Genomic DNA, 24,692 nt, shown 5'->3' with positions numbered 1-24,692 from the left:
TATCTGCAATGGTCCAACCAATTGCATTCTTGCACTCCATCAACACCTGTAAAAGTTGTTCTGCCTGCACATCTAACAAACTAGATGAGATAATAACAGGTAAAGTTGAGTTAGGTCCCAAGAAAGCATACCTGAGGTGAGACGGTAATGGTTTTAGCTCCAACTATGGTGGCTCTTCAATTGATGGCTTAGCTGGAGGGGTCTTTCTTTCTTCTAAGTGTAAAGTCTCTAATTCGAGCTCTCTTTTCCAGTATCCTTGGACTTCAAGGGCCAAAACCCACTCAGCTAAGTCCTCACCATCTACTTCTTCTAAGTTCATGAGGCAGGCTGCTAGAGGGTCTTTTACATTCAGAGCCTCATCTTCCTCCTCCAAAATCACATCCACAGCTTCTATCAGAGAGCAGTTAGCAAACTCACTAGGTCGCTGCATAGACTTCTGCACATTGAACGTTATCTCTTCATCATTCAGTTTCATCTTTAGCTCTCCAGTTTCACAATCAATTAGAGCTCTCCCGGTGGCCAGGAATGTCCTTCCCAAAATTATGGGAATCTCCTCGTCAACCCGGCAGTCCAAAATGACAAAATCTGCTGGAAACACAAACTTTCCAACCTGCACCAGTACATCATCAAGTATACCTGATGGCCTCTTAACCGTTAGGTCAGCTAGCTGTAGTAACATGGATGTGGGTCTTGCTCTTCCAATGCCTAACCTTTTATAGATAGCCAAGGGCATCAAGTTTATGCTCGCCCCCAAATCACACAATGCTTTAGCAAAAGCATAGTTGCCTATTGTGCGTGGGATTGTGAAACTTCCTGGGTCGGACAACTTCTCAGCTATGGGTCTCGTCACGACAACACTACATGTCTGAGTTAGTGTAACAGTGGCTAAGTCTTGAAAGTCGAACTTACGAGACATCAAGTCCTTCATCATTTTTGCATAACCAGGCATCTCCATCAAGGCGTCAATCAATGGAATGTTCACCTGGATTTGCTTCAACATCTCCTTGAATTTCTTATACTGCTTATCCTTCTGATATCTGGCCAATCTCTGTGGGAAGGGTTACCTGATGGCCTCTTCACCGTTAGGTCATCTAGCTGTAGTAACATGGGTGTGGGTCTTGCTCTTCCAATACCTAACCTTTTATAGATAGCCAAGGGCATCAAGTTTATGCTCGCCCCCAAATCACATAATGCTTTAGCAAAAGTATAGTTGCCTATTGTGCGTGGGATTGTGAAACTTCCTGGGTCAGACAACTTCTCAGCTATGGGTCTCGTCACGATAGCACTATATGTCTGAGTTAGTGTAACAGTGGCCAAGTATTGAAAGTCGAACTTATGAGACATCAAGTCCTTCATCATTTTTGCATAACCAGGCATCTCCTTCAAGGCGTCAATCAATGGAATGTTCACCTGGATTTGCTTCAACATCTCCATGAATTTCTTATACTGCTTATCCTTCTGATATCTGGCCAATCTATGTGGGAAGGGTGCTGGAGGTTGCTTCTTTCCTGTGATTTGAGTTTGATCCTGCTCGGGCACTGTTTCTAAAGCCTTCTCTTGCACTAACTCAGTCTCCTTCATAACTTTTTTTTCTTTGCTTGTTTCCGCTGGTGCATGTTGTACCGTCACCTCTGTCAACCCTGTTGAATCCTCTACCTCAATTGGTATTGTCACAAGTATCTCAGTTGGTCGGCTTTCGCGAGCAATTTCTTGCTCTAGATCAAGATCTCTACCATTTCTTAGACTCATCGCCATAAGTTGCTTCGGGCCTTACTCTTTTGGATTGACATGGGTGTCTGCAGGTAACGTCCCTTGGGGACGATTATTCAGAGCCATGGATAACTGCCCTAATTGAATCTCAATGCCTTTTATCGCTGAGTCATATGCTTCGACTTTCTCTTGCATTTTTCCATAGGACCCAATCAGTTGTTGCAGCATTCCTTTAATTTCAAACAACCCATCATCTTGTCTCACTATCTATTGTTGTTGAGGCTGTTGATAAGCTGGCTGCTAATTTTGCTGATTGTATCCCTGTTACCTTTGGTAAGGCACAACTTGTCCCTATTGTCACATAGCTTCAGGATTGTTGCTATTATTGTACTGCTGCTGTGCTGGTCTATACTGCTGATTCTGCTGCCCCCAATTCTGACCACATTGCCTTTGTCCTCCATAGTTGCCCACGTAGTTCATATTCTCTTGATAGTTCTGGTTGTCACTTTCGCCACTCCACGAGCATTCATATGGTTGGTTAATACATGGTGTACATAAGCTTCCATTAGTCGTGTCAACTATGTGTACCTGTTTCTGGCCTGATTCGTCAATCTTCTTGGTGAGGATACTCATTTGCGTCATCAGAGTGGCCATATTCTCGGCTATGGAATTGTTTTGGTTCAAAGCCACTGAGTGAACTATAGGAGTGATTGTGGAGCCTTTTGTCATCCATCCTGAGTTTTGAGCCATTTTATCTAGCAGGACTTTACACTCTCTAAATGATTTGCTCAAAAATGCTCCACCTGCTGAAGCATCAATGTTGGCCTTCAAGCTATCTGCCAATCCCATGTAAAATCTTTGTCCCAACATCTGATATGGAATGCCATGATGTGGACACTTGACCAGCATCCTTTTGAACCTCTCCCACATTTCTTGTAGTGTTTCAGCTGGTTTCTACCTGAAGCTCAATATCTCATCAACTTGTTTGGCAGTCTTATTAGGTGGGTAGAACTTGTTCAAGAACTGCTTGAGTAACTCCTCCCAAGTGGTGATGGAGTTTATGGGGAGCGAATTAAGCCAAGTTTGAGTTTCTCCAGTCACTGAGAATGGAAACAAAAACAATCTAATTACTTCCGGTGTCACATTCGGTTGCTTTTGCGTGACACAAATTGACAAAAAGTTTTTCAGATGCTATTGTGGATCTTCAATGTAAGACCCGGAGAACAGTCCCTTGTTCTGCAATAGATGTAGCATGTTATTTGTGATTTGAAATGACTCCGCTTGTATTTGAGGGACTGCAATTGCGGTTGCCAGATTTTCAGCGGTGGGTTGTGCCCAATCATACAAGGCTGCTTCTGGCACAAGAGGTTCCACACCCTGATTGTTCGGGTCATTCCCATTATTTCTGTTGTTTGGGTTGTCTATTACATCACCCATGTCTAGTTCAATTCGTTCTGTTGAGTTCTGTTGTCGTTTGTTCTTCTTGTTTGCATGATTTAATACCTTGAAAACTTTCTCAAGATCCGATAATGCTTCAAACAATTCACCAGCTCTTGAGAAGTTTCTAGGCATGCACCTGTAATACCCAAGACTACAAACGTTAGAATTTCAATATAATGAATTTCAAGTCTAGAAAGCTGACTAAACTACGAATTCTAGCTATTCTTCTAGTTGTAATTAATAACACCGTTAAATTCTCCGGCAGCGGCGCCAAAATTTAATCACGCCCAACTATACCTTATAAAAAGGACTAAGCGGTCGTTGAAAATATAATTCGGTTTACAAGTCTGGGGTCGAATCCCACAGGGAATTAACGTATTAATCACAACTGCTAGTTTCACTAGAATTCAAGTAATCAACTTCCAAAAATATTGAATAATGAGTGGAGTGTTTACAACTAACAACAAGATAATTAAAAAGCTGTAATTTTATTACTAACAAAGCAAATGTTGTAGACAAGATTGGAAAGACCTAGGGTTATGATTTCCCCTCTTATCGGAATCCTCTCTGCTACGTCTCCTATAAATTCTCCTAGATACTCTCTACCGATCATGAACACTTTAGGTGTCGTAATTCTCTTCCGAGCAAATACAATAATTTACTACGCTTATTCTTCCGAACTACGCTAGCTAGCACTAGTTTACCGCTCACTAAGATCGCACCAAGGTTTTGTTATTCCCAATCCCACCTTTAAACCCTCCATATTGATTCCTCAAATATGTTAGGAGTGATGTTGTTCAACAACTACCTAAATATGTACCCTTTTCCAAGTAATACACACTAAATAGGTATAACCGATTGAGGGCCCTTCAATCAACCACAATAATCACGTAGTTGAACTAGTAGAGAAAATTCAATGGCAAATTTATATTAAACGCAACAAAAATTCATCCTCCAAGAGGTTCCATCAAACCCTAGAATACAGAGTTTAGCTACTCATAATTGTTTTCACAACCACAATATAAGAATTCATCACCAATACTAGAAAAAAGGGGATAAGAAAGATAAAAACTCGTTACCAAATCTTCCGTCTTGCTCCTTGCCTGTTCTTGCCTTCAAAGTTCTTCTAAAAACCAAGATACCCTTTTTTGGACGAGCTGGGCTTCATATAGGTCAAGGGAAGTCGCCTCCGAAATTACAATTTTAGCCCTAAAATATTTTTTCTCAGAAGGACGTGCACGGCCGCGCACCTGCACAGGTGACCGCGCATCTGGCCATGATCTTTGGCCAGTTTCTGCTTGACTTGCACGGCCCAGTGCGCGGTCAGTGCGTGGCCGTGCACCTGGGCAATTTTCTGCACTCTTCTTCATTCTTCTTTTTAAGTGCGCTAACCTCCTTTAATCCTCGAACGAATTCTCAATTTATTCCATAAGCTTTTACTTGGCCTTCTACGCTCCATATCAGCTCAAAAAATCGTCCCTAACCTCATTGTAGCCCGAAATTGCTCTTGTAAAGCATAAAGTACTCAGTCAGAGCAATTTACTACCTTTTAACGCTCAAACATCAGTAAAGTGAAACAATTTAGAGTGAAAATAGTGGCCAAAATACAAAGTTATAGCCTACCATCAACCGTGCCAAAGCAATGATATTCCTGCGCCATCACGTTGATGAAGGCTTGAAAATGAAATATCTCACTATTAAAGATCCAGTCATACTGTGAAATAATTTGAAAGATAGATATGACCACCTGAAGATGGTCGTTCTTTCACAGGCACGTTATGATTGGACTCATCTAAGGCTACAAGATTTTAAACCTATCAGTGAGTATAATTCTACTATGTTCCGAATTGTTTCCCAATTAAAATTATGTGGTGATAATATTACTGATCATGATATGTTAGAGAAAACTTTCACCAATTTTCATGCCTCGAATATGCTCCTGCAGCAGCAATATCGAGAGATGGGTTTCAAAAAATATTCTGAACTTATCTCACATCTTCTTATAGCCGAGCAACATAATGGACTATTAATGAAAAACCATGAAAGTCGACCTACTGGTTCTTATACATTTCCTGAAGTGATAACGACAAGGTCGGAAATCCAAACTAGAGTAAGAATTTGAAAAGTAAATGCGGAAGCAATAACAATAAGGAATTGAACAACTAGAACTAAAGGGCAGAAAATAAAGGATATGGGAAAATTCAAGGAAAGAATTCCAAGAACTTCCAAGAACGCAAGTTCTATAGCCTTGACAAGATCAAAGCAACAACGTCTTGATTTATTGAAGAAATCAAACGCCTTTACTTAAAAGCAAATCAAAACAATAGATTCGGATCTTGACCGCTTTACGAGTAACTTGAGACAACAATTAATAACTAGTATTAATCGCCTTCTAAGAATACCACAAAGAAATCAAAGATATCACAATAGAGAAGTAATCTTACTACCTTGAACTATGAACTAGTAAAGGTTGAAAGATAAATCTCAAAGCACAAGTAACAAAGGTTCAAAAGAACTCTCAAAGTATGATATACTTAATCAATAATGAAGTGTCTCAATGAATGAGAAGAACTCCTTATTTATAGGAGTACTAAGGCACAAAAAGTCCTTAAAATTAGGTAGGGTGATTGCTAAGGCATAAAAAGTCATTACAATTAGGTAGGGTGATTGCTAAGGAGTAAGAAAAGTCATTACAATTAGGTGGGGGCGGCCAAATCCCTTTGGGGCAGATTTGGACCTTAAAGCTACTAGTTTGGGCCATTGATTTGGACTCCAATTGGGCTCCCTTTGAAACACCCCCTTTTGGACCTCTTTTAAGCTCATTTTGAGCCCCTTTGGTGGACTTCAAGGGCTGATTTGGTGGCCCAATCTTCCTCCTCTTAGACTTCAATTTGGATCACCAAATAATTATAAAACTTGGATAATTCATCTACTTTGGGCTTGAGCTCTTCCTCTACAATTAAAAGCTTCTTTATTTGCCATTGAAGTCCAGCAATCTTAGAGTGCAACTCTTTAGCTTGAGATCTTGTAAATGGCCTTGGAGCTTCCAAAACTCTATCCTTGTGCTTGATGCTATCATTCCCGTCTTCTTGAAAAGAATTCGTCCCCGAATTCGATCCTACATCAAACAAAGACAAGTCAGCAACATTGAATGTAGCACTTACTTGGAACTCACCAGGTAGGTCCAGCTTGTAAGCATTGTCTCCAATCCTTTCAAGGACTTGTAATGGGTCATCTCCTCTAGGGTACAACTTTGACTTCCTTTTGGAGGGAAATATCTCCTTTCTAAAGTGAACCCAAACTAAATCTCCAGGTTTAAAAATTACTTATTTTCGACCCTTATTCTTTCTCAAGGCAGTTTGCTCATTTTTCTTCTTAATTGCAAGCCTTGTTTGTTCATGAATTTTTTTCATCATCTCAGACTTTGTCCTACCATCAAGATTAACAATATCATTAGTAGGTAATGGTAATAAATCAAGGGGAGTGAAGGGATTAAAACCATAAACAACCTCAAAAGGAGACATACCTGTAGAAGAATGGATTATTCTATTGTAAGCAAATTCAATCATAGGTAAGTGAGCCTCCCAAGAAGTTAATTTACCTTTCAACGTAGCCCTCAACATGTTTCCTAAGGTTCTATTAACTACTTCAGTTTGTCCATCAGTTTGTGGGTGACAAGAAGTAGAAAACAACAATTTAGTGCCTAACTTCCCCCAAAATACACGCCAAAAGTGGCTCAAAAACTTAGCATCCCTATCACTAACAATAGTTCTAGGTATACCATGCAATTTGACAACTTCTTTTACAAAAAGATCAGCAACATGTGAAGCATCATTAGTCTTTAAACAAGGAATAAAACGAGCCATTTTGGAGAACCTATCTACCACAACATATATACTATCCTTACCATACCTTGTTCTAGGCAAACCTAACACAAAATCCATAGAAATATCAATCCAAGGTGAAGTAGGAACAGGTAGTGGCGTGTAAAGACCATGTGGTAACACTTTAGATTTAGCTTGTTTACATTCCAAACACTGTGCATACATTCTTTCAACATCTTTTCTCATTCCAGGCCAAAAGAAATTTTCAGCAAGTATGTCTAGCGTCTTTGGGACTCCAAAGTGACCCATAAGCCCTCCACAATGTGCTTCCCTTATAAATACTTCACGTAAAGAGCAATTAGGGATACACAACTTATTTTTCTTAAAGAGAAACCCATCTTGGAGGTTAAACCTCTCAAAAGGACCCAACTTACAATCTGCAAAAATCTTGCCAAAATCAACATCATTAGCATAAAGTCCCTTGATTTGATCAAAACCCATCAATTTAGAAGTCAGGGTAGAAACTAAGACATACCTTCTTGAAAGTGCATCCGCAACAACATTCTCTTTCCCTTGTTTGTAAGAAATTACATAAGGAAAAGTTTCAATGAATTCAACCCACTTAGCATGCCTTCTACTAAGCTTACCTTGACTCTTCAAGTATTTCAAGGATTCATGGTCAGTTTTAATGACAAACTCTCTTGGCCACAAGTAATGTTGCCATGTGGCTAAAGCCCTTACCAAAGCATATAGCTCTTTGTCATAAGTGGAATAGTTCAATGTGGCTCCACTCAACTTCTCACTAAAGTAGGCAATAGGTTTAGAATCTTGCATCAAAACAACACCTATTCCTTTGCCAGAAGCATCACATTCCATTTCAAAAGATTTAGAAAAATCAGGCAATTGTAACAATGGAGCAGAACATAACTTTTCTTTCAACAAGTTAAAAGCATCATCTTGTTCTTTTCCCCATGTAAAAATCTTATCCTTTTTAATAACTTCAGTTAAAGGAGAAGCAATGGTGCTAAAGTCTCTCACAAACCTCCTATAAAAACTAGCAAGTCCATGAAAACTCCTAACTTCAGTTACACTCTTAGGTTTTGGCCATTCTTTTATTGCTTTAATTTTCTCTTCATCAACCTCAACTCCTTTAGAACTAACCACAAAACCCAAGAAAATCACACGATCCACACAAAAAGTACACTTTTTAAGATTAGCAAATAAGAGTTGCTTTCTAAGAACTTCAAAAACTTGTTTTAGGTGTTCTACATGCTCTTCTAAAGTGTTAGAAAAGATCAAGATATCATCGAAGTACACCACAACAAATTTTTCATGAAAATCTTTAAAGATATGATTCATTAATCTCATGAAAGTGCTAGGTACATTAGTCAAGCCAAAAGGCATAACTAACCACTCATAAAGCCCATATTTGGTCTTAAAAGCAGTTTTCCATTCATCTCCAGGATTCATTCGAATCTGATGGTAACCACTTTTTAGATCAATTTTAGAAAAGATTTTGGATCCATGTAATTGATCCAACATGTCATCAAGACGAGGAATAGGATGGCGATACTTTACCGTTATCTTGTTGATTGCTCTACAATCCACGCACATCCTCCAAGTTCCATCCTTTTTGGGTACCAATAGGACGGGAACAGAGCAAGGGCTCATGCTCTCTCTCACAAAGCCTTTCTCAAGCAGCTTCTCAACTTGCCTTTGAAGCACTTTTGTCTCTTCTGGATTACTCCTATAAGCAGGCCTATTTGGGATTTGTGATCCAGGCACGAAATCAATTTGATGCTCAATGCCACGTAAAGGTGGCAATCCATTAGGAATATCTTCAGGAAAGACATCTTCAAAATCCTGCAAAAGAGAAGAAATACTACTTGGCAAAGAAGAAGTTAGTAACTCAGAATTAATCAAAACTTCTTTGTAAGTAAGTAGTATTATGGGCAACCCCTCTTTTCTTGCATTTAAACACTCTTTGGCTTTTATATAAAAACTCTTTTTTTTATTTCCTTAGCCTCTTTCCTCTCACCAAGACTTTCTATTTTTTCATTCAAGCCCCTTTTTATCTCTTCTCTCAAATTGTTGCCCTCTCTCTCTTTCTCTCGGCCATCTCTCTTTTTTTCCAACTCTTGGCCTCCTTTCTTTTCTTTTTCCTCAAGCTCACTTTTTATCCCTCCCCTTGGTTTTCCCATTGTTTCCCTTAATCTCTTTTGATCTTCAAACACTTGAGAAGGAGATAAAGGTGCAAGAGTAAATTTCCTGCCATTTAGCTCAAGAGAATATCTATTCTTCCTTCCATCATGAAAAATATTCCTATCATACTGCCAAGGACGACCCAGTAAGATATGACAAGCTTGCATAGGGACTATGTCACAAAGAATATCATCCTCATATCTACCAACATTGAATGAAATCATGCATTATTTGTTTACCTTTAGTTAACCACTATCATTTAACCATTGGAGTCTATAGGGAGTAGGGTGTTTCATGCATGCAAGTCCCAATTTTTTCACAAAGTATGAACTCACCACATTAGCACAACTACCACTATCAATGATCATAGAACAAGTTTTCCCCTTTATCCCACACCTAGTATGGAATATATTCTCCCTTTGTTCTTCATTATTGCTTCCCAAATTGATAGTCATAATCCTCCTAACTACCCCAATCATGCCATCATTAGGTAGTTCTATATCATCATCATTACTCACATCTCCCTCTTCTTCTCCCTCACTTTTTTCACTCTCATATCCTCCATCTTCTCTAAGAATGATGTTTCTTCTACTTGGACATTCATGCATCATATGTCCCCTTCCTTTACATTTATAACACTGAATAGAACTAAAAGGTGTAAAAGGTTTAGGGTTAAAGGTTTTACCTCCATCTTTGTTCTCAAATTTACCTTTATCCTTGTCTTCTTGAGGTCTAGAAGAACTCTTCATCTCTTGATTCGACCATGGCTTCTTGGAGATGGTGTTTGACCGACCTTTCCATGAGCTAACTTGCTTTCTTTTATTTTGATTTTCTACCTTTACAGACAAATCAACTAACTCATCTATTGTTACGTATTGTTGTAATTCTACTACATCAGCTATTTCCTTATTTAAACCATTTAAAAACCTAGCCATTGTAGCCTCTTCTTCCTCCATACAATTATCTTGGATCATAGCCATATCCATAGCCTTAAAATACTCATCCACAGATATGGACCCTTGCTTCAATGTTTGAAGGCGTTGTTGTAGCTCTCTTTGAAAGTGTGATGGTATGAATCTCTTTCTCATCACCCTCTTCATCTCAGCCCAAGTAGCAATTGGTGCTTGTCCTTCTTGCAATCTGTCCCTAGTAAGCTTTTTCCACCAAATAGCAGCATAGTCAGAAAACTCAACAATAGCAAGTTTAACCTTCTTACCCTCAGAGTAGTTGTGGCAGTCAAATATGGCTTCAACCTTTCTCTCCCAATCAAGGTACAAGTCTGGATCCCTTGTTCCCTTGAAAGATGGCATCTTCATCTTTATACTACTTATATTATCATCTTCTACTCTACCTCTTTGTCCCCTCCTATCTCTTCCCACCCTATCAAAATCGATATCATTAAAATCATCTATTGGGTTTTCTTGATTTACAATGGGAGCAAGGGGTACATTTCTCCTAGCTTGGGGCCTAACATTATTTTCCCTTCTAAGTTCAGCTATTATATCATTTTGCTCAGCAATGGTGTCCCTCATCTCTTGGAGTTGCAAATTCCACCTTTCGAATTGTTGATGCATAGCTTGCAAGGTAAAATCATTTCTTGCTTTGATTTCGGCTTCTTGAAGAACCCTTCGTTCATCATCACTACCTGTATGTGACATCTTAAATAATTAAACTGTATTAGAAAATTGAATTTTTCCTCAATTGTTCTCACACACACTTTGCCTTTTTTTCTCTCTCGAAATAACCTTTGAACGAAATACTTTGTAGATTTATAGTTAAACCCAACTCGTATAAAGTTCTTAGTAGTAAAATATAGATTTTTGGGGAACAAATGAAAGAAGAACCAAATCCTAGAACTATTAGGCTCGGTTGAAACAAGACACGAACAAAAAGGAAATGATTATATATTTAGATTAGAAAGAGTAAGAAAAATTAAATTTTTGTCTTATCTTTGAAATCTGGGATCCCCTCTTCTTGTTTCCTTTGATAGTTTTTGGAAACAAATTAGATACAAAAGAAAGTTCCTAGAGAGCAAGCAATATTTTTTTAAAAAAATTAATTTTCGTTTTTTTTTTAAACTTTTTTTTTTGCTCTTAGTATTCAAGAAATCCCCAGAATTATCAAGAACGAAACCTTGATAGAACCGCTCTGATACCACTTGATAACGACAAGGTCGGGAATCCAAACTAGAGTAAGAATTTGAAAAGTAAATGTGAAAGCAATAACAATAAGGAATTAAACAACTAGAACTAAAGGGCAGAAAATAAAGGATATGGAAAAATTCAAGAAAAGAATTCCAAGAACTTCCAAGAACGCAAGTTCTATAGCCTTGACAAGATCAAAGTAACAACGTCTTGATTTATTGAAGAAATCAAATGCCTTTACTTAAAAACCAAATCAAAATAATAGATTCGGATCTTGATCGCTTTACGAGTAACTTGAGACAACAATTAATAACTAGTATTAATCGTCTTTTAAGAATACCACAAAGAAATCAAAGATATCACAATAGAGAAGTAATCTTACTACCTTGAACTATGAACTAGTAAAGGTTGAAAGATAAATCTCAAAGCACAAGTAACAAAGGTTCAAAGAACTCTCAAAGTATGATATACTTAATCAATAATGAAGTGTCTCAATGAATGAGAAGAACTCCTTATTTATAGGAGTACTAAGGCAGAAAAAGTCCTTAAAATTAGGTAGGGTGGTTGCTAAGGCATACAAAGTCATTACAATTAGGTAGGGTGATTGCTAAGGAGTAAGAAAAGTCATTACAATTAGGTGGGGGGGGGGGGGACAAATCCCTTTGGGGCAGATTTAGACCTTAAAGCTACTAGTTTGGGCCATTGATTTGGACTCCAATTGGGCTCCCTTTGAAACACCCCCTTTTGGACCTCTTTTAAGCTCATTTTGAGCCCCTTTGGTGGACTTCAAGGGCTGATTTGGTGGCCCAATCTTCCTCCTCTTGGACTTCAATTTGGATCACCAAATAATTATAAAACTTGGATAATTCATCGACTTTGGGCTTGAGCTCTTCCTCTACAATTAAAAGCTTCTTTATTTGCCATTGAAGTCCAGCAACCTTAGAGTGCAACTCTTTAGCTTGAGATCTTGTAAATGGCCTTGGAGCTTCCAAAACTCTATCCTTGTCCTTGATGCTATCATGAAGTGAATGAGACGAACTTCCACCAAGCTAAGCGTGGAAGAGGTCGTGGCCCCAGTCGTGGTCATGGCCGTGGTCGGGGAAGAAATTATAATCGTGGTAATAATAATGCACCAAAGAACCCTCTTCACCATCAGCAGTGAAAAAGGATGAAACAAAAGCATGAAGCGGTGCAAGCAACAAATGCAGAAAATGCTTGTTATAGATGTGGAGGAAAAGGGCACTGGTCACGTACTTGTTGTATGCCAAAACACCTGGTTGAGCTTTATCAAGCCTCCCTAAAGAAGACAGAGAAAAATGCTGAAGCAAATTTTATTTGTGAAGATAATTTTGACTTCATGCATTTGGATGTAGCTGATTACTTTGCACTCCCCGAAGGAGAAACATGTCATGTGATCAGTGATTAACCTATAGAAATATAAATACTTTAATTTTTGTTGATTGTAGTAGATAGTATGGTTATGTAATTAAACTTCATAAATAAAAATTATGCTTTGATAATGATGTTTACTATCATATTTATTTTGTTTATGTCATTTTGAAGAATATGGATAATCCTCAAATTATGTTTGGATCAAAGACCAATCATGAAGATATTTGTGTAATTGATAGTGGAACAACTCATGCCATATTAAAAGATCAGAAATAATTTTCTTATTTGCATAAGGAAAAAGAAAATGTTTCAACAATTTCTGGTAATATAAGTTTGATTGAAGGCTCCGGAAGAGCCACTATATTTCTGTCTAAGGGAACAAAACTTATAATAGACAATGCATTATTCTCCTCCAAGTCCCGAAGAAACTTGTTGAGTTTTATAGGTATCCACTGAAATGGGTATCATGGTGAGACGATAGATGAAATGAATATGGAATATCTTTGTATTACAAAGAATATTTCTGGCCAGAAGTGCATTGTAGAAAAGTTACCAACTATATCTTCTGGCTTATACTATTCAAAGATTAGTACAGTTGAAGCACACTCTATCGTAAACCAAAAGTTTATTGATTCAAATATTTTTGTGCTTTGACATGGTCGTTTGGGTTATCCTGGATCAATAATGATGAGACGAATTACTGAAAATTCGAGTGGTCATCCATTAAAGAACCGAATTACTGAAAATTCGAGTGGCCATCCATTAAAGAACCTGGAGATTCTTACAAATAATGAATTTTCTTGTGATGTTTGTTATCAAGGCAAAATAATCACTAGACCATCACCAATGAAGGTTGGCATTGAATCCCCCGCCTCTTTAGAACGTATACATGGGGATATATGTGGACCTATTCACCCACCAAGTGGGTTGTTTAGATATTTTATGATCCTAATAGATGCATCTTCAAGATTGTCTCATGTGTGCATACTATCATCTCGCAACCTGGCGTTTGCAAAGCTATTAGCCCAAATAATTCGATTAAGGGCATAATTCCCAGATTATACTATAAAGGCTATTCGCCTTGATAATACTGGAGAATTCTCATCTCAATCTTTTGATGATTACTGTCTATCAGTTGGGATAAAAGTTGAACATCCTGTAGCTTATGTTCATACTCAAAATGGCCTTGCAGAGTCATTTATTAAACGCCTGCAATTGATAGCAAGACCACTACTTATGAAAACAAAATTGCCCACTAGTGTTTGGGGCCATGCTATCTTGCATGCATCATCACTTATCCGTCTCAGACTGACACATTATAATAAATATTCTTTGTCACAATTAGTTTTTGGTCATGAACCAAATATTACCCATCTTCGAATTTTTGGATGTGCTGTATATATGCCAGTAGCACCACCACAGTGCAGTAAGATAGGCCCGCATAGAAGGTTAGGAATATATGTTGGGTTTGAATCACCCTCTATTATTCGCTATCTTGAACCATTGAAGGGAGATTTACTTACTCAGGGAGAGAAAAAAGAAATCCAAAGAGAAATTGTGTGAAAAGTTTCATCATTATCCCATTTTGATCCACGTACCCCTATATGTAATTAGGAGGTCCAGAAGATCATCCATTTACAAAATATAGCAAATCAAATGCCAGACGCGTTTACTGATTTGAAAAGGATAACTAAGTCACATATTCCTGCAGAGAATGTGCCTATCCGAATTGATGTTTCAGCAGGACCATCTACTAGCCTGAGAGCTAGTGAACCTAAAGCACGCCTGAAGCGTGGTAGGCCTTTGGGTTCTAAGGATCGAAATCCTAGAAAAAGAAAATCGACAAATGATAACGATACTACGAATGGATCCCCTAAGAGACCCAAGATCTGATTAGTTCTGAGATTCCTGAAGAAATCAATGAACCCGAGACTCAAGTGAGTGAGAAGCTTTTTATAAGTTCTACTCGTGAAGGGATTAATTTAAATTGATCTGAAATAGTGGTGGATAATATTTTTGCATATAATGTTGCACTTAACATTATGCAAGATAGTGAGGATCTAACACTCCGATCTGTCGAAGAATGTCGATAAAGATCTGATTGGCCAAAACAACAAGAGGCAATTCAATCAGAATTGAACGCACTTGGTAAAAGAGAGGTATTTGGACCAGTAGTCCAAACACCTGCCGGTATAAAACCAATTGGTCATACATGGGTTTTTGTGCGAAAAAAGAATGATAAAAATGAAATTGAAAGATACAAAGCTCGCCTTGTCGCACAAGGATTCTCACAATGACCTGGAGTCAATTTTGATGAAACATATTCACCTGTTATGGATGCCATAAGATTTTGATATCTCATCAGTTTAGCACTACATGAAAAGCTTGAAATACATCTAATGGATGTAGTTACAGCTTATCTGTACGGTTCACTTGATAATAAAATTTATATGAAAATCCCCTAAGGACTTAAAATACCTAAAGCAAATCCAAAATCTCGGGAAATGTATTCAATCAGATTACAAAGATCTTTATATGGTTTAAAGCAATCTGGGTGTATGTGGTATAATCACCTTAGTGAATATTTGCTGAAAGAGGGTTACATAAATGATGTTATTTGTCCATCTATTTTTATATTTAAAAAAAATGGCATCAGAATTTGTTATATTTGTTGTTTATGTTGATGACATAAATCTTGTTGGAACTTCAGAAGAGCTCCAAAAGGCAATTGAATATCTTAAGAAAGAGTTTGAAATGAAAGATCTTGGAAAGATAAAACTTTGTCTTAGTCTGCAAATTGAATATTTAGCTGACAGAATCTTTATCCATCAATCTGCCTATACAGAAAGGGTCTTAAAACGTTTTTACATGGACAAAGCACACGTTTTTACATGGACAAAGCACACCCATTGAGTACACCAATGGTTGTTCGATCACTTGAAGTGAATAAGGATTTGTTCCGACCTCTAAAAGAGGATGAGGAACTATTTGGTCCCGAAATACCTTATCTTAGTACAATTGGTGCACTTATGTATCTTGCTAATGCTACAAGGCCTGACATAGCATTTTCTGTTAATTTACTAGCAAGATATAGCTCTTCTCCTACACTGAGACATTAGAACGAGATTAAGCATATATTATGATATTTAAAGGGAACACTTGATATGGGTTTATTTTATTCTAACAAAGATAGTGCAGATCTTGTTGGTTATGCAGATGCAGGTTATTTATCTGATCCACATAAAGCTCGATCTCAAACCGGGTACGTGTTTACATGTGGAGGTACTGTCATATCATGGCGCTCCACAAAATAATCTATTGTTGCTACTTCTTCAAATCATGCTGAGATAATAGCTATGCATGAAGCAGGTAAGGAATGCGTATGATTGAGATTAGTGATTCATTTTATTCAAGGAAAGTGTGGTTTGGAATGTGATAAAAGATCCACAATTTTATACGAAGACAATGTTGCATGCATAGCCAAATTAAAGGGAGGATTTATAAAAGGAGATAATACGAAACACATTTTACCAAAATTATTCTACACACATGATCTTCAGAAAAATGGTGACATTGATGTGCAACAAATTCGTTCAAGTGACAATCCGACAGATTTATTCACTAAATATTTGGCAACTTCAACTTTTGAGAAGATAGTATACAAGATTGGAATGCGAAGACTCAAATATTTAAAACATGATTTTTTATCAGGGGGAGTAAAATATGCGCTATACTCTTTTTTCCCTTACTAAGGTTTTTCCCACAGGGTTTTCCTTATAAAGTTTTTAATGAGACAACTAGTTATGCGTATTACTAAATATGTGTACTCTTTTTCCTTCACTAGGATTTTTTTCCCACGGAGTTTTTCCTAGTAAGGTTTTAATGAGGCACATTATCTTTTAATGAACATCTAAGAGAGAGCGTTATAAATATATTATATTATGGATGTTCATTTAGTACTCCGTTGTAAATAAGCTTCCAGAAGAAGCTTATTTATATGAGACTCCACCGTAAATATGTTTATCTATTTAGTACTCTATTGAAAATAAGCCTCCTGAAGAAGCTTATCCTTTCGGTACCCCGTTATGGATAAATATCACCCCCGGTAGAAGATTATCTATATCTGGTACAATGAGCTTATCCTTTCGGTACTCCGTTATGGATAAATATTACTCTCGATAGAAAATTATCTATATCTGGTACAGTAGCAGCTTACACAGCAGCTTGCAGAAGCAGCTTACACAACAACTTGCTTTCTTCTATAAATAGAGGATATTTCAGTTCATTATGTACATAAGTTTGAAGTTTGAATAATATATTAGTTTCTCTCTATACTTGTCTTTACTTTACAGACTTATAAAAAGTCTTTATTTTATAAGTCGTTAAAATGTGATGAAATTAATGAGGCTAACTTTCATGAAATATAAAGAATACAAAGGACAAATGTAAGACAAATTAAATACCTCGTGATGATATTTGAACTTTTATGAGGAAAAAAATAAATTAACTCCAGGGATCGAAATACAATCCATGTCTAAGCTTGAGGACCAAAATTGCAATTTACACCCCCAAAATAAACCCCCTAAAACATCCCAATTGGAACTCAAATAAAAAAAATAAAAAAAATCCTTTCATTTCACACCCCTGTAAAGTGTAAACTGTGATCTCCTCCTCCTCATCCATGTATACTAAGCTCCTCCACAACAACCCAACACTAACACCCCCACTTTCTTCAATCCATGCCTTCAGACCCATATCCTTCCCAATATTCAACCACCACTTCACTCCAAACCTAACAACAAAGCCCCTTTATCTCCATCTTCAACCCAAAAAATCAAGAACCTTTATCAGCTGTGCAGCAAATAGTGATAGTGTTAAGGGTTCAGTGAACTGGGCTGAGTTCTTAGAAAAATGGTCCCCAAAAAACTTTCTTGGAGCTGATAAACTATTTAGAGCCATATCTGGTGCAACTTCAAGCCCCATTGCTCAGTACATACCTTCCCCTTTCACTTTCTTGCACTCTGTTGACCCCAGAATCAAATTGGTATAATTTTTATGTCTTTTTAGGTTTTTAGTGTGAAAAGTGTTCAACTTTATTAAATTTAAGTATTGGGAGTTTTGTGTTTCATATATGTAGTTTTCACTTTCTTGCACTATGTTGATCCCAGAATCAAATTGATATAAATTTTACTCCCTCTATCCCAATTTATGTGCCACCGTTTGACTGGGCAAAGCTTAAGAAAGAAATGATGACTTTTGAAATTTGTACTCTAAAGTAAGCCTGAGATATTTGTGTTGTTATAAATCATCTCATTGAGAGTAAAACTATAATTTTCAAGTTAAATCCTTTCTATAGAAAGGTGGCATTCTTTTTGGATGACTAAGAAGGGAAGCGTGTCGCATAAATTGAGACATTAGGAGTAAGTCTTTTGGGATTTGTGTGTGAAAAGGGTTGAACTTGTTGAATTTAGTTACTGGGAGTTTTCTGTTTCATTTGTGTAGTTTTCCTTCTTTTTTTTGGGTTGTTCTTGAACTGAATAATATGGTTCGTCATTGGCTTTTCTTGTTTTTGCTGTGTTCGTGGGTTGTTTCTGAATTGTATTTTATGGTCCAGTTATTGAGTTTTCGTGTTTAGCTATGCTAAAGAATCACCAAAAAAAGTGTATACTTTGGCTCATAGGAAGCAGTTTGTGAATAATGATTTACATGCAGTTCACTATGCCAAGTAGCTTCACAGAGCTTAATTTGTGAATTGTCTGCATTGATTTTTTATTTATATTAGATTATTCAATTTTGGCCCGTTCTTTAGTGGGATAATTGTAGAACTGATGAACCCTGATCATGGGAATCCTAATTTCAGATTTATATTGTTAGTTATTTAACACAACTCCAGAATTGAGCAGGCGTAATAGAGAAGATCCTATACATTTTTCAAAGGAAATTAAAATAAGAAATATGGTGGGGCTAGGTTGGTCGTCAAAGACTTAACCCATTTGTTGGAGAAAAACAGTGGTAATATTTTGCTGCTGGAAGTAGATGGAGTATATCCCTGCTAAAGCTTCATGTTTTGCCCATAGCATAGTAGAATATTTTTATTCAGAACTGCTACAGTTTGTGGTACCTGTTTTTCGTGAGTTCTTCAAGCATTTATTGTTAAGTCCTAAAAGACTTTTTATATTTGGCATTGATTGCTTTCAACGGCACCAAGAGGTTATTTTTCGGTGACGAAAGAAAAATTCATATATTCTATTCCTTTCATCCACGTTTTGTGGTTGTCGAAGACTAATTTTGCTTTGGATATCTGTTTCTTGGTTATGCAGGCATGGCTCTTTACTCTGGTTATTTTACCGGCAAAATCAAATATAATCATGCGTTTGTCACTGGTTCTGTACTTAGCTATACTATCTATTTTGGTCCAACCTGAACAAGTGTGGAAGGTAAGCTTGGCCTTGAATCTTAATGAGCTTTATGCTTCAAAAAGTTTTCTTGAAATTCTAATGGAGAATCTGCCTTGTTTGTTCTACTACAAATTTGATAATGTTAGAGAATTTCCTTGTTGATTGTCTAATATGGTTACAGGATCAACTCGGGAGAGTCACACTGCTGTCCGGGATCTTATTTATAATGTTGGGCCTAAGTACAGACAGTACACCTTCCCTTATCTCTTCAAGAGCTCCCCCACCTTCAATAATGGGATTACCACCTTTTCCTGCGTCATTGGACGGTTATAAATATGTAATCTTGAAGTTGGGGCCATTACAACTCACTAGAAAGGGCTTATCAACCGCCACAACATCAGCATGCTTAACCTTCACTGTGAGTAGCAACTTGCCACTTGTTGTGGAGTCAACATAGCAAACTAATTCTGTAGTCCTACTAGTAGCATCAAGGTACACTTTTCAAATGAAAACAAATGTCTGCTTTCTCATCTGGTTAATGTAAACCTGTTTCAGTTTGTTAACGTTTAAGTTCAAACTTGAAGATCTTCCACTTAATATTAACATTTCTGCATTCACCTTTAACAAGAAAATGACAGTCCGGCCTGGCCGCTCTTCTTAAGTCGACTTGTACAAAATTCAAAATCTGTTGAGTTTTTGAACATCTTGGCTGAAGTCTTTGGAAATCTTAAAGTGATCCAATTCGTAAAATCTTATGGACCAAATTTTTTATTAATAAATTTTCTGGATTTGACTAGCAGTACAGGGATTGATAATTAAAGATATTCGCTTGTCAAAATCTAAATTTTTCCCTACAGACTTCATTTTTTGTTCCGTCCTAAATTCCGAAGAAAACAATCAATGTGCAGTGACTCCAGTTTTGTCTGAATTTAACTCCCAGTAACCTTCTAATTCTAAAAGAAAATGTTGCTAACAAATTAACTCTCTTTTGATTAAAGATCTTCCAAAGTGCAAGTGTTTTCCTATCAACAACAACACCTGAGCAGATAGCTTTTGCATTGCGGTGGTTTATATCCCCTTTGGCAAGCTTTGGTGTCCCTGTTGCTGAAGTTATCCTTACTCTTCTGCTCTCCTTGAGATTTATCAATCTTGTGTTTGATGAGGCGAGTAAGATGTATACATTTATTTTTACATTCAATTGGGATGGAGTTATTGCTAGGTAGAAATGCACTGATTATTGTCAGGAAACAGTAAGAAAATTCTGATTCTTTTTGGTAATAATTTTGGCAGGTCAGAAACGTTGCTCTTGGTATTGTATCTCGTAGGATTAATTGGCAGCAGTTGACAATTTTGGAGACGATAGATGGTTAGTGTATAATTGAAGATAACCGACTCCATCGCAATTATGCACTGTGTGATTCACCAATAACACTTCTCTTTGCAGTTCTTTTCTTTAGTTGCTCGGACTCTTCAAAACTGTTGTTAGGTGCATGTCGAATCCTCCAAAAGTAGTGCATTTTTAGAGGATCCGACATGGATGTGGCAACGTTTTTTAGAGTCCGAGCAAACATAGTTCTCTAGTTCATTCTCGTTGAAGTTAGTTAGTTACTATGTTAATACCATATACTATACACACAGAATAATAGGATCTCAGAATAGTTCAAATTATGGGAGTACATAAGTTATTATATGTAAAGTTACCTTTTACCGATTAAAAAAAATGATGGAGTGCGTATGATGCTATTCCAGTATTGTTGCTTTTTCTCAACTATACACAAATGTTTGCCTGGCTTCTATGCCAATTAAATGCAAATCATTTTCACACTAACCAAGTGCTGTTAATTCTCAAATTTGTGAAACCCTCATCTTTTCTTATCTGTGATTTTATCCTAAAAGCTATCTTTCTGCTCTCTAAAACACAGAATTCGATCTCTTGCAGTTTTCTTCACATATATTCGTCGGATATTCAGAAATATTTTTGTTCACGCGGAGCAAATATCTCAGGTATGAACTTTTCAATATGATGTCATATTTTAGCATTTATCTACCATTTGCAAGAATAGTTGCTCCTCCATTTTTTGGGTATTGCTAATTTTCTTTAAGTGGGTGATATTTTTCGTCTCTTTCTCTTTGTACTCTACAAGAGTATTTTAGTTAATATGTTTCATTCTTGACTATCGAAAGATGAAAGTATAATCATGAAAATAATTACACAAATAACAGTAGGTGGAATGGAACAAACTTCAGATGAAATGTGGCACAACATCATGACTAGAAATAAGGATATTTTATGATGATCCGACTGTCAGAACCAGCAACTATTTGTTGGATAGAATTATAAGCACTTAAAGTATTTAAAGACGTAGAACATGATTGAATCTATTGCGCTATTATTAAGAGGATGGAAAGGATGTGATCCCAATTATTATACTTAACAAGCCCTGAAAAAGAAGATTACTCAGATGTCTAAAGCAAAACGTGCTCTTTGTCGAGGCGGTCGAGTGGGTTCAAAATGTTTAGGGGGTGCCAAGTTGTCTTAGATGTCTAAAGCATAGGAATTAACACGGGGGCAGGGATATGTGTAGATCTAATTGTAGGATAAAAACCGGTAATACATGGAGTTCATACTTAACTGAGTAGAGGCAATGCTGATGGATGTAGAACATTAGTTTACTGGATCATATTAGTAATTTAATTGTAGCAACTTGTGGTTTTATTTTTGGGCTTCATTCCTGAGAACGGGATAAATCTGATTGTCTGCTGGTTGCACTGAGTTTTACTATTATGCACTACTCTAAATCTTTCTGTTTCTTGTAGGCAATGATTGTTAGAGGTTTTCGAGGGGACAGCACCACTCACAAAATATTCTTATCGGCAGACTCATCTAATGGAGTTGCCAATTATATTTCCATATCATGCCTTTTTGGTCTGATAGCCTTTGTCACTTTGCCCAAGTTCCTTATGCAATGAAACATGATATTAAAATCATCTGAAAAGAGATCCATCGCTCGACCTTGTAATCTTGAAGTATCTTAACCTCCTAAACCGCAAATGTTTCCTTGTCTTCACCTTGTACTCAACTTCTCTCTCCTCTCCTTCCTTCACATTTTTACTCCTTTTCTAGAAAAAAGTTGGATTCTTTTTCTAGCTGATGTCCATGAAGTGAAAACCGCTCCACTCAGTTTTCTTTATTGATTGAAGGGTTGCTCTCCTCCCCCCTTATCTGTGATTAGCATTGAAGTTGTTACTTCCATAGCAGCAGCAAAAGAACCCCCCAATAGAAGTGTTTGGACCTGGTTGTCTATGGTAGAAAGGGTGTCGACACCTACATTTTTTGGAAAAAAAAGTTACTGCCCCTGGAATCTAATTATCTATGCGAAGATACAAATTTTCTCTTTATTAGGGAAACAGAGATGTGAATTTAAACTAGTTCCATTGAAGAGAAGCTAACTGGTGATCACAAACTTACAAAAAGAATTAGTCCTTTTGAGGAAGAAAATCATCAGGTCCATCGTAGCTCTCACCACGAACACTTGCGAGTTGTAGAATTATGAGCGTCTGCGTGAGAACTTGTTATGAGAAAGCCTATGGAAGACGAGATTTTTGAAGTGTTGTATAGACTGTTATAAACTGCAAACATGATTCAGTTGGGCGTTGGCCTATTTCTTGTGTAAAGGCACTATTGAAGTGTTGTCTGTATACTAGCAATGTCGGGAATTTTTTGGTACCTGAAAAAAGAACGAGAACCAGAGTGGACAATGATAAATGTTTTGCTTCCTTTTGCCTCATGAATAACAGAAATATCTGATTTTTGTTGAAGTTCTATTTAGCTTACAATTTCGACGTTAATTAAGCTACGAAGGATAGTATTAATAATGCAATTGCTCATTTTTCATCATTCCATCTGCATAAACTTGCTTTGCATATAAAAGCCAGGCCTGATGCATCTACTTTTACAGTAGAATGCCAAACTACAACTCTACGTTCACTATAAAAAAATGAGATTATTAATCTGAAACGTAAGGTAGATTACTTGTTACAATATGTTAAATTATATTGGAGAGTCACTGGAGGTGAATTTTCAGCTTTTGAATTATAATTAGTTAAACCTTTCGCTCTTGTATTATTTTTCGCCGTACGTATATGAGCTTCTTCAAACTGGGGTTAGTGCTATTGATTGATCTTCCATAAGACGTGGTCAATGAGAATTCATTAAGGGGGCACAGACAGACTAGTAAAACAGCAGTAGCTACTGATAGAATTTTTAATCAATAAGGCCAAAATGTAGTACTCCATATGTTTATGCAACTATCGAGAAAAAAATATTTCTATGGCCCAGGTAGTAACTACTCCACAGGAAGACTATTGTGGTAGCAGAAAGGTCGGATTCCTTGCTATATTTCAGTATCGCTTGTTGTTAACATATCGTGAACGACACACTTTAATCATGTATTATGATCCTTCCAAATAAACACAAGCTTATCGGCGTCTTTTATATAATGTAATTTTTGTTTTTTACACTGTCAATATAAGTTAAATGCTTCAATCAAATAGGAGGTGATAAAAGAAAGTTCAGCAGAGAATTTCCTTGCACTATATTAGTCCCATATCTCAATTTAGTACACGAGAACCTGAGCCATACATGCTTAACAAAAGTAATCTTCTAGTCACTGGATTAAAACTACAAAAAAGTTGGCCTTACATTCTGTCAAAATTTAGAAGTTCACATTTATTTTTTTGCTAACAAAGATTCCTTACCCTATTGCATGATCTCAAACGCAAGCTCTTAACTTTCTAAAGATGTTATTCCTGCCTCAATATACTTCTTTGCTATTTTCTCTTAAGCTCGAGAGCATACCAATCCCCTTGAAATCTTAAAGGCCAATCTAATTAACGTCCCTTAACGAAATTTCTTAATATTCTAAAGCCTTATATTTTCTTTTTCTTTATGCATTCTTTATTCGGACTAATCCAAATTCAGGCCTCCAGGAAAACCGGAGATTTGCATCTATACCCAGTTTTTGGGTCACATTTTAACTTATACCCGCTTTGCAAAAAAAAATTGCAAGCGTACCCACTTTTCGGGTAACTTCAGACATAAGGGCATGAAGTAGCAAAAACTTATGGCTGAAGTCTGAACTTCAGAATGTTTTGCCTGAAGTGTAGCCTTATCCAAGCAAAACTTCAGATATTTTTGCCTGAAGTTTGGCCTGACTTGCAAAGGCAATCACGCAAACTTCAGTTCATAGTGCAATAGCAAACTTCAGTTCAATGAAATTACAACATGTTTTGGCTGAGGTTTTTGTTTTGTAATTGCTGAACTTCAGAATTCTAGGAGTTGAAGTTTTGTTTTGTAATTGCTGAACTTCAGCATTCTAGGAGCTGAAATTTTATTTTGTAATTGCTGAACTTCAGCATTCTAGGACCTGGAGTTTTATTTTGTATTTGCTGAACTTCAGCATTCTAGGAGCTGAACTTTTGGTTTTATATTTGCTAAAACTCAGCAGTCTTAGAGCTGAAGTTGTGTTCTGCCTTTCTTTGAAGTTAGATGACTTTAAAATATAACTTAAGCCAAATTGTGC

The 24,692-nt window shown here is 36.9% G+C and overlaps 3 protein-coding genes across 4 annotated transcripts; 1 reads left to right on the top strand and 2 right to left on the bottom strand.

Moving 5' to 3' along the window:
- Window positions 1-163: 163 nt before the first annotated feature.
- Window positions 164-955, bottom strand: LOC138898606 (uncharacterized). Its single transcript, XM_070184684.1, has one exon. The coding sequence runs from the start codon at window positions 953-955 to the stop codon at window positions 164-166; it is 792 nt and encodes a 263-aa protein (XP_070040785.1).
- Window positions 956-993: 38 nt separating this feature from the next.
- LOC104119981 (uncharacterized) lies at window positions 994-1,755 on the bottom strand. Its single transcript, XM_009631621.1, has one exon. It carries the CDS (start codon window positions 1,753-1,755, stop codon window positions 994-996), a length of 762 nt encoding a protein of 253 aa, XP_009629916.1.
- Window positions 1,756-17,329: 15,574 nt separating this feature from the next.
- On the top strand, window positions 17,330-22,929 carry LOC104090640 (protein ABCI12, chloroplastic). 2 transcript variants are annotated; one of them, XM_018768939.3, is made up of 8 exons: window positions 17,624-17,756; window positions 18,616-18,724; window positions 19,033-19,149; window positions 19,292-19,528; window positions 20,109-20,273; window positions 20,401-20,476; window positions 21,050-21,114; window positions 21,928-22,929. In XM_018768939.3, exons 3-8 carry the CDS (start codon window positions 19,081-19,083, stop codon window positions 22,078-22,080), a joined length of 765 nt encoding a protein of 254 aa, XP_018624455.1. In that variant the 5' UTR covers window positions 17,624-17,756; window positions 18,616-18,724; window positions 19,033-19,080; the 3' UTR covers window positions 22,081-22,929. The 2 variants fall into 2 exon arrangements, with proteins under 2 accessions (XP_009594082.1, XP_018624455.1); XM_009595787.4 differs by lacking the exon at window positions 18,616-18,724 and having other exon boundaries at window positions 17,330-17,756.
- Window positions 22,930-24,692: the final 1,763 nt, after the last annotated feature.

Source organism: Nicotiana tomentosiformis, chromosome 9 (genome assembly GCF_000390325.3).
Source record: "Nicotiana tomentosiformis chromosome 9, ASM39032v3, whole genome shotgun sequence".
NCBI lineage: Eukaryota > Viridiplantae > Streptophyta > Magnoliopsida > Solanales > Solanaceae > Nicotiana > Nicotiana tomentosiformis.
This window is presented reverse-complemented; position numbering and strand designations above follow the sequence as displayed.

Bases quoted from the DNA above. Each gene is read 5' to 3' on its own strand.
- LOC104090640 (XM_009595787.4), top strand. From the start codon at position 17,394: ATGTATACTAAGCTCCTCCACAACAACCCAACACTAACACCCCCACTT. The intron at 19,150-19,291 runs GTAAGCTTGGCC...ATATGGTTACAG, and splicing joins AACCTGAACAAGTGTGGAAG to GATCAACTCGGGAGAGTCAC. The intron at 21,115-21,927 runs GTATGAACTTTT...TGTTTCTTGTAG, and splicing joins ACGCGGAGCAAATATCTCAG to GCAATGATTGTTAGAGGTTT.
- LOC104119981 (XM_009631621.1), bottom strand. From the start codon at position 1,755: ATGGCGATGAGTCTAAGAAATGGTAGAGATCTTGATCTAGAGCAAGAA.
- LOC138898606 (XM_070184684.1), bottom strand. From the start codon at position 955: ATGGAGATGCCTGGTTATGCAAAAATGATGAAGGACTTGATGTCTCGT.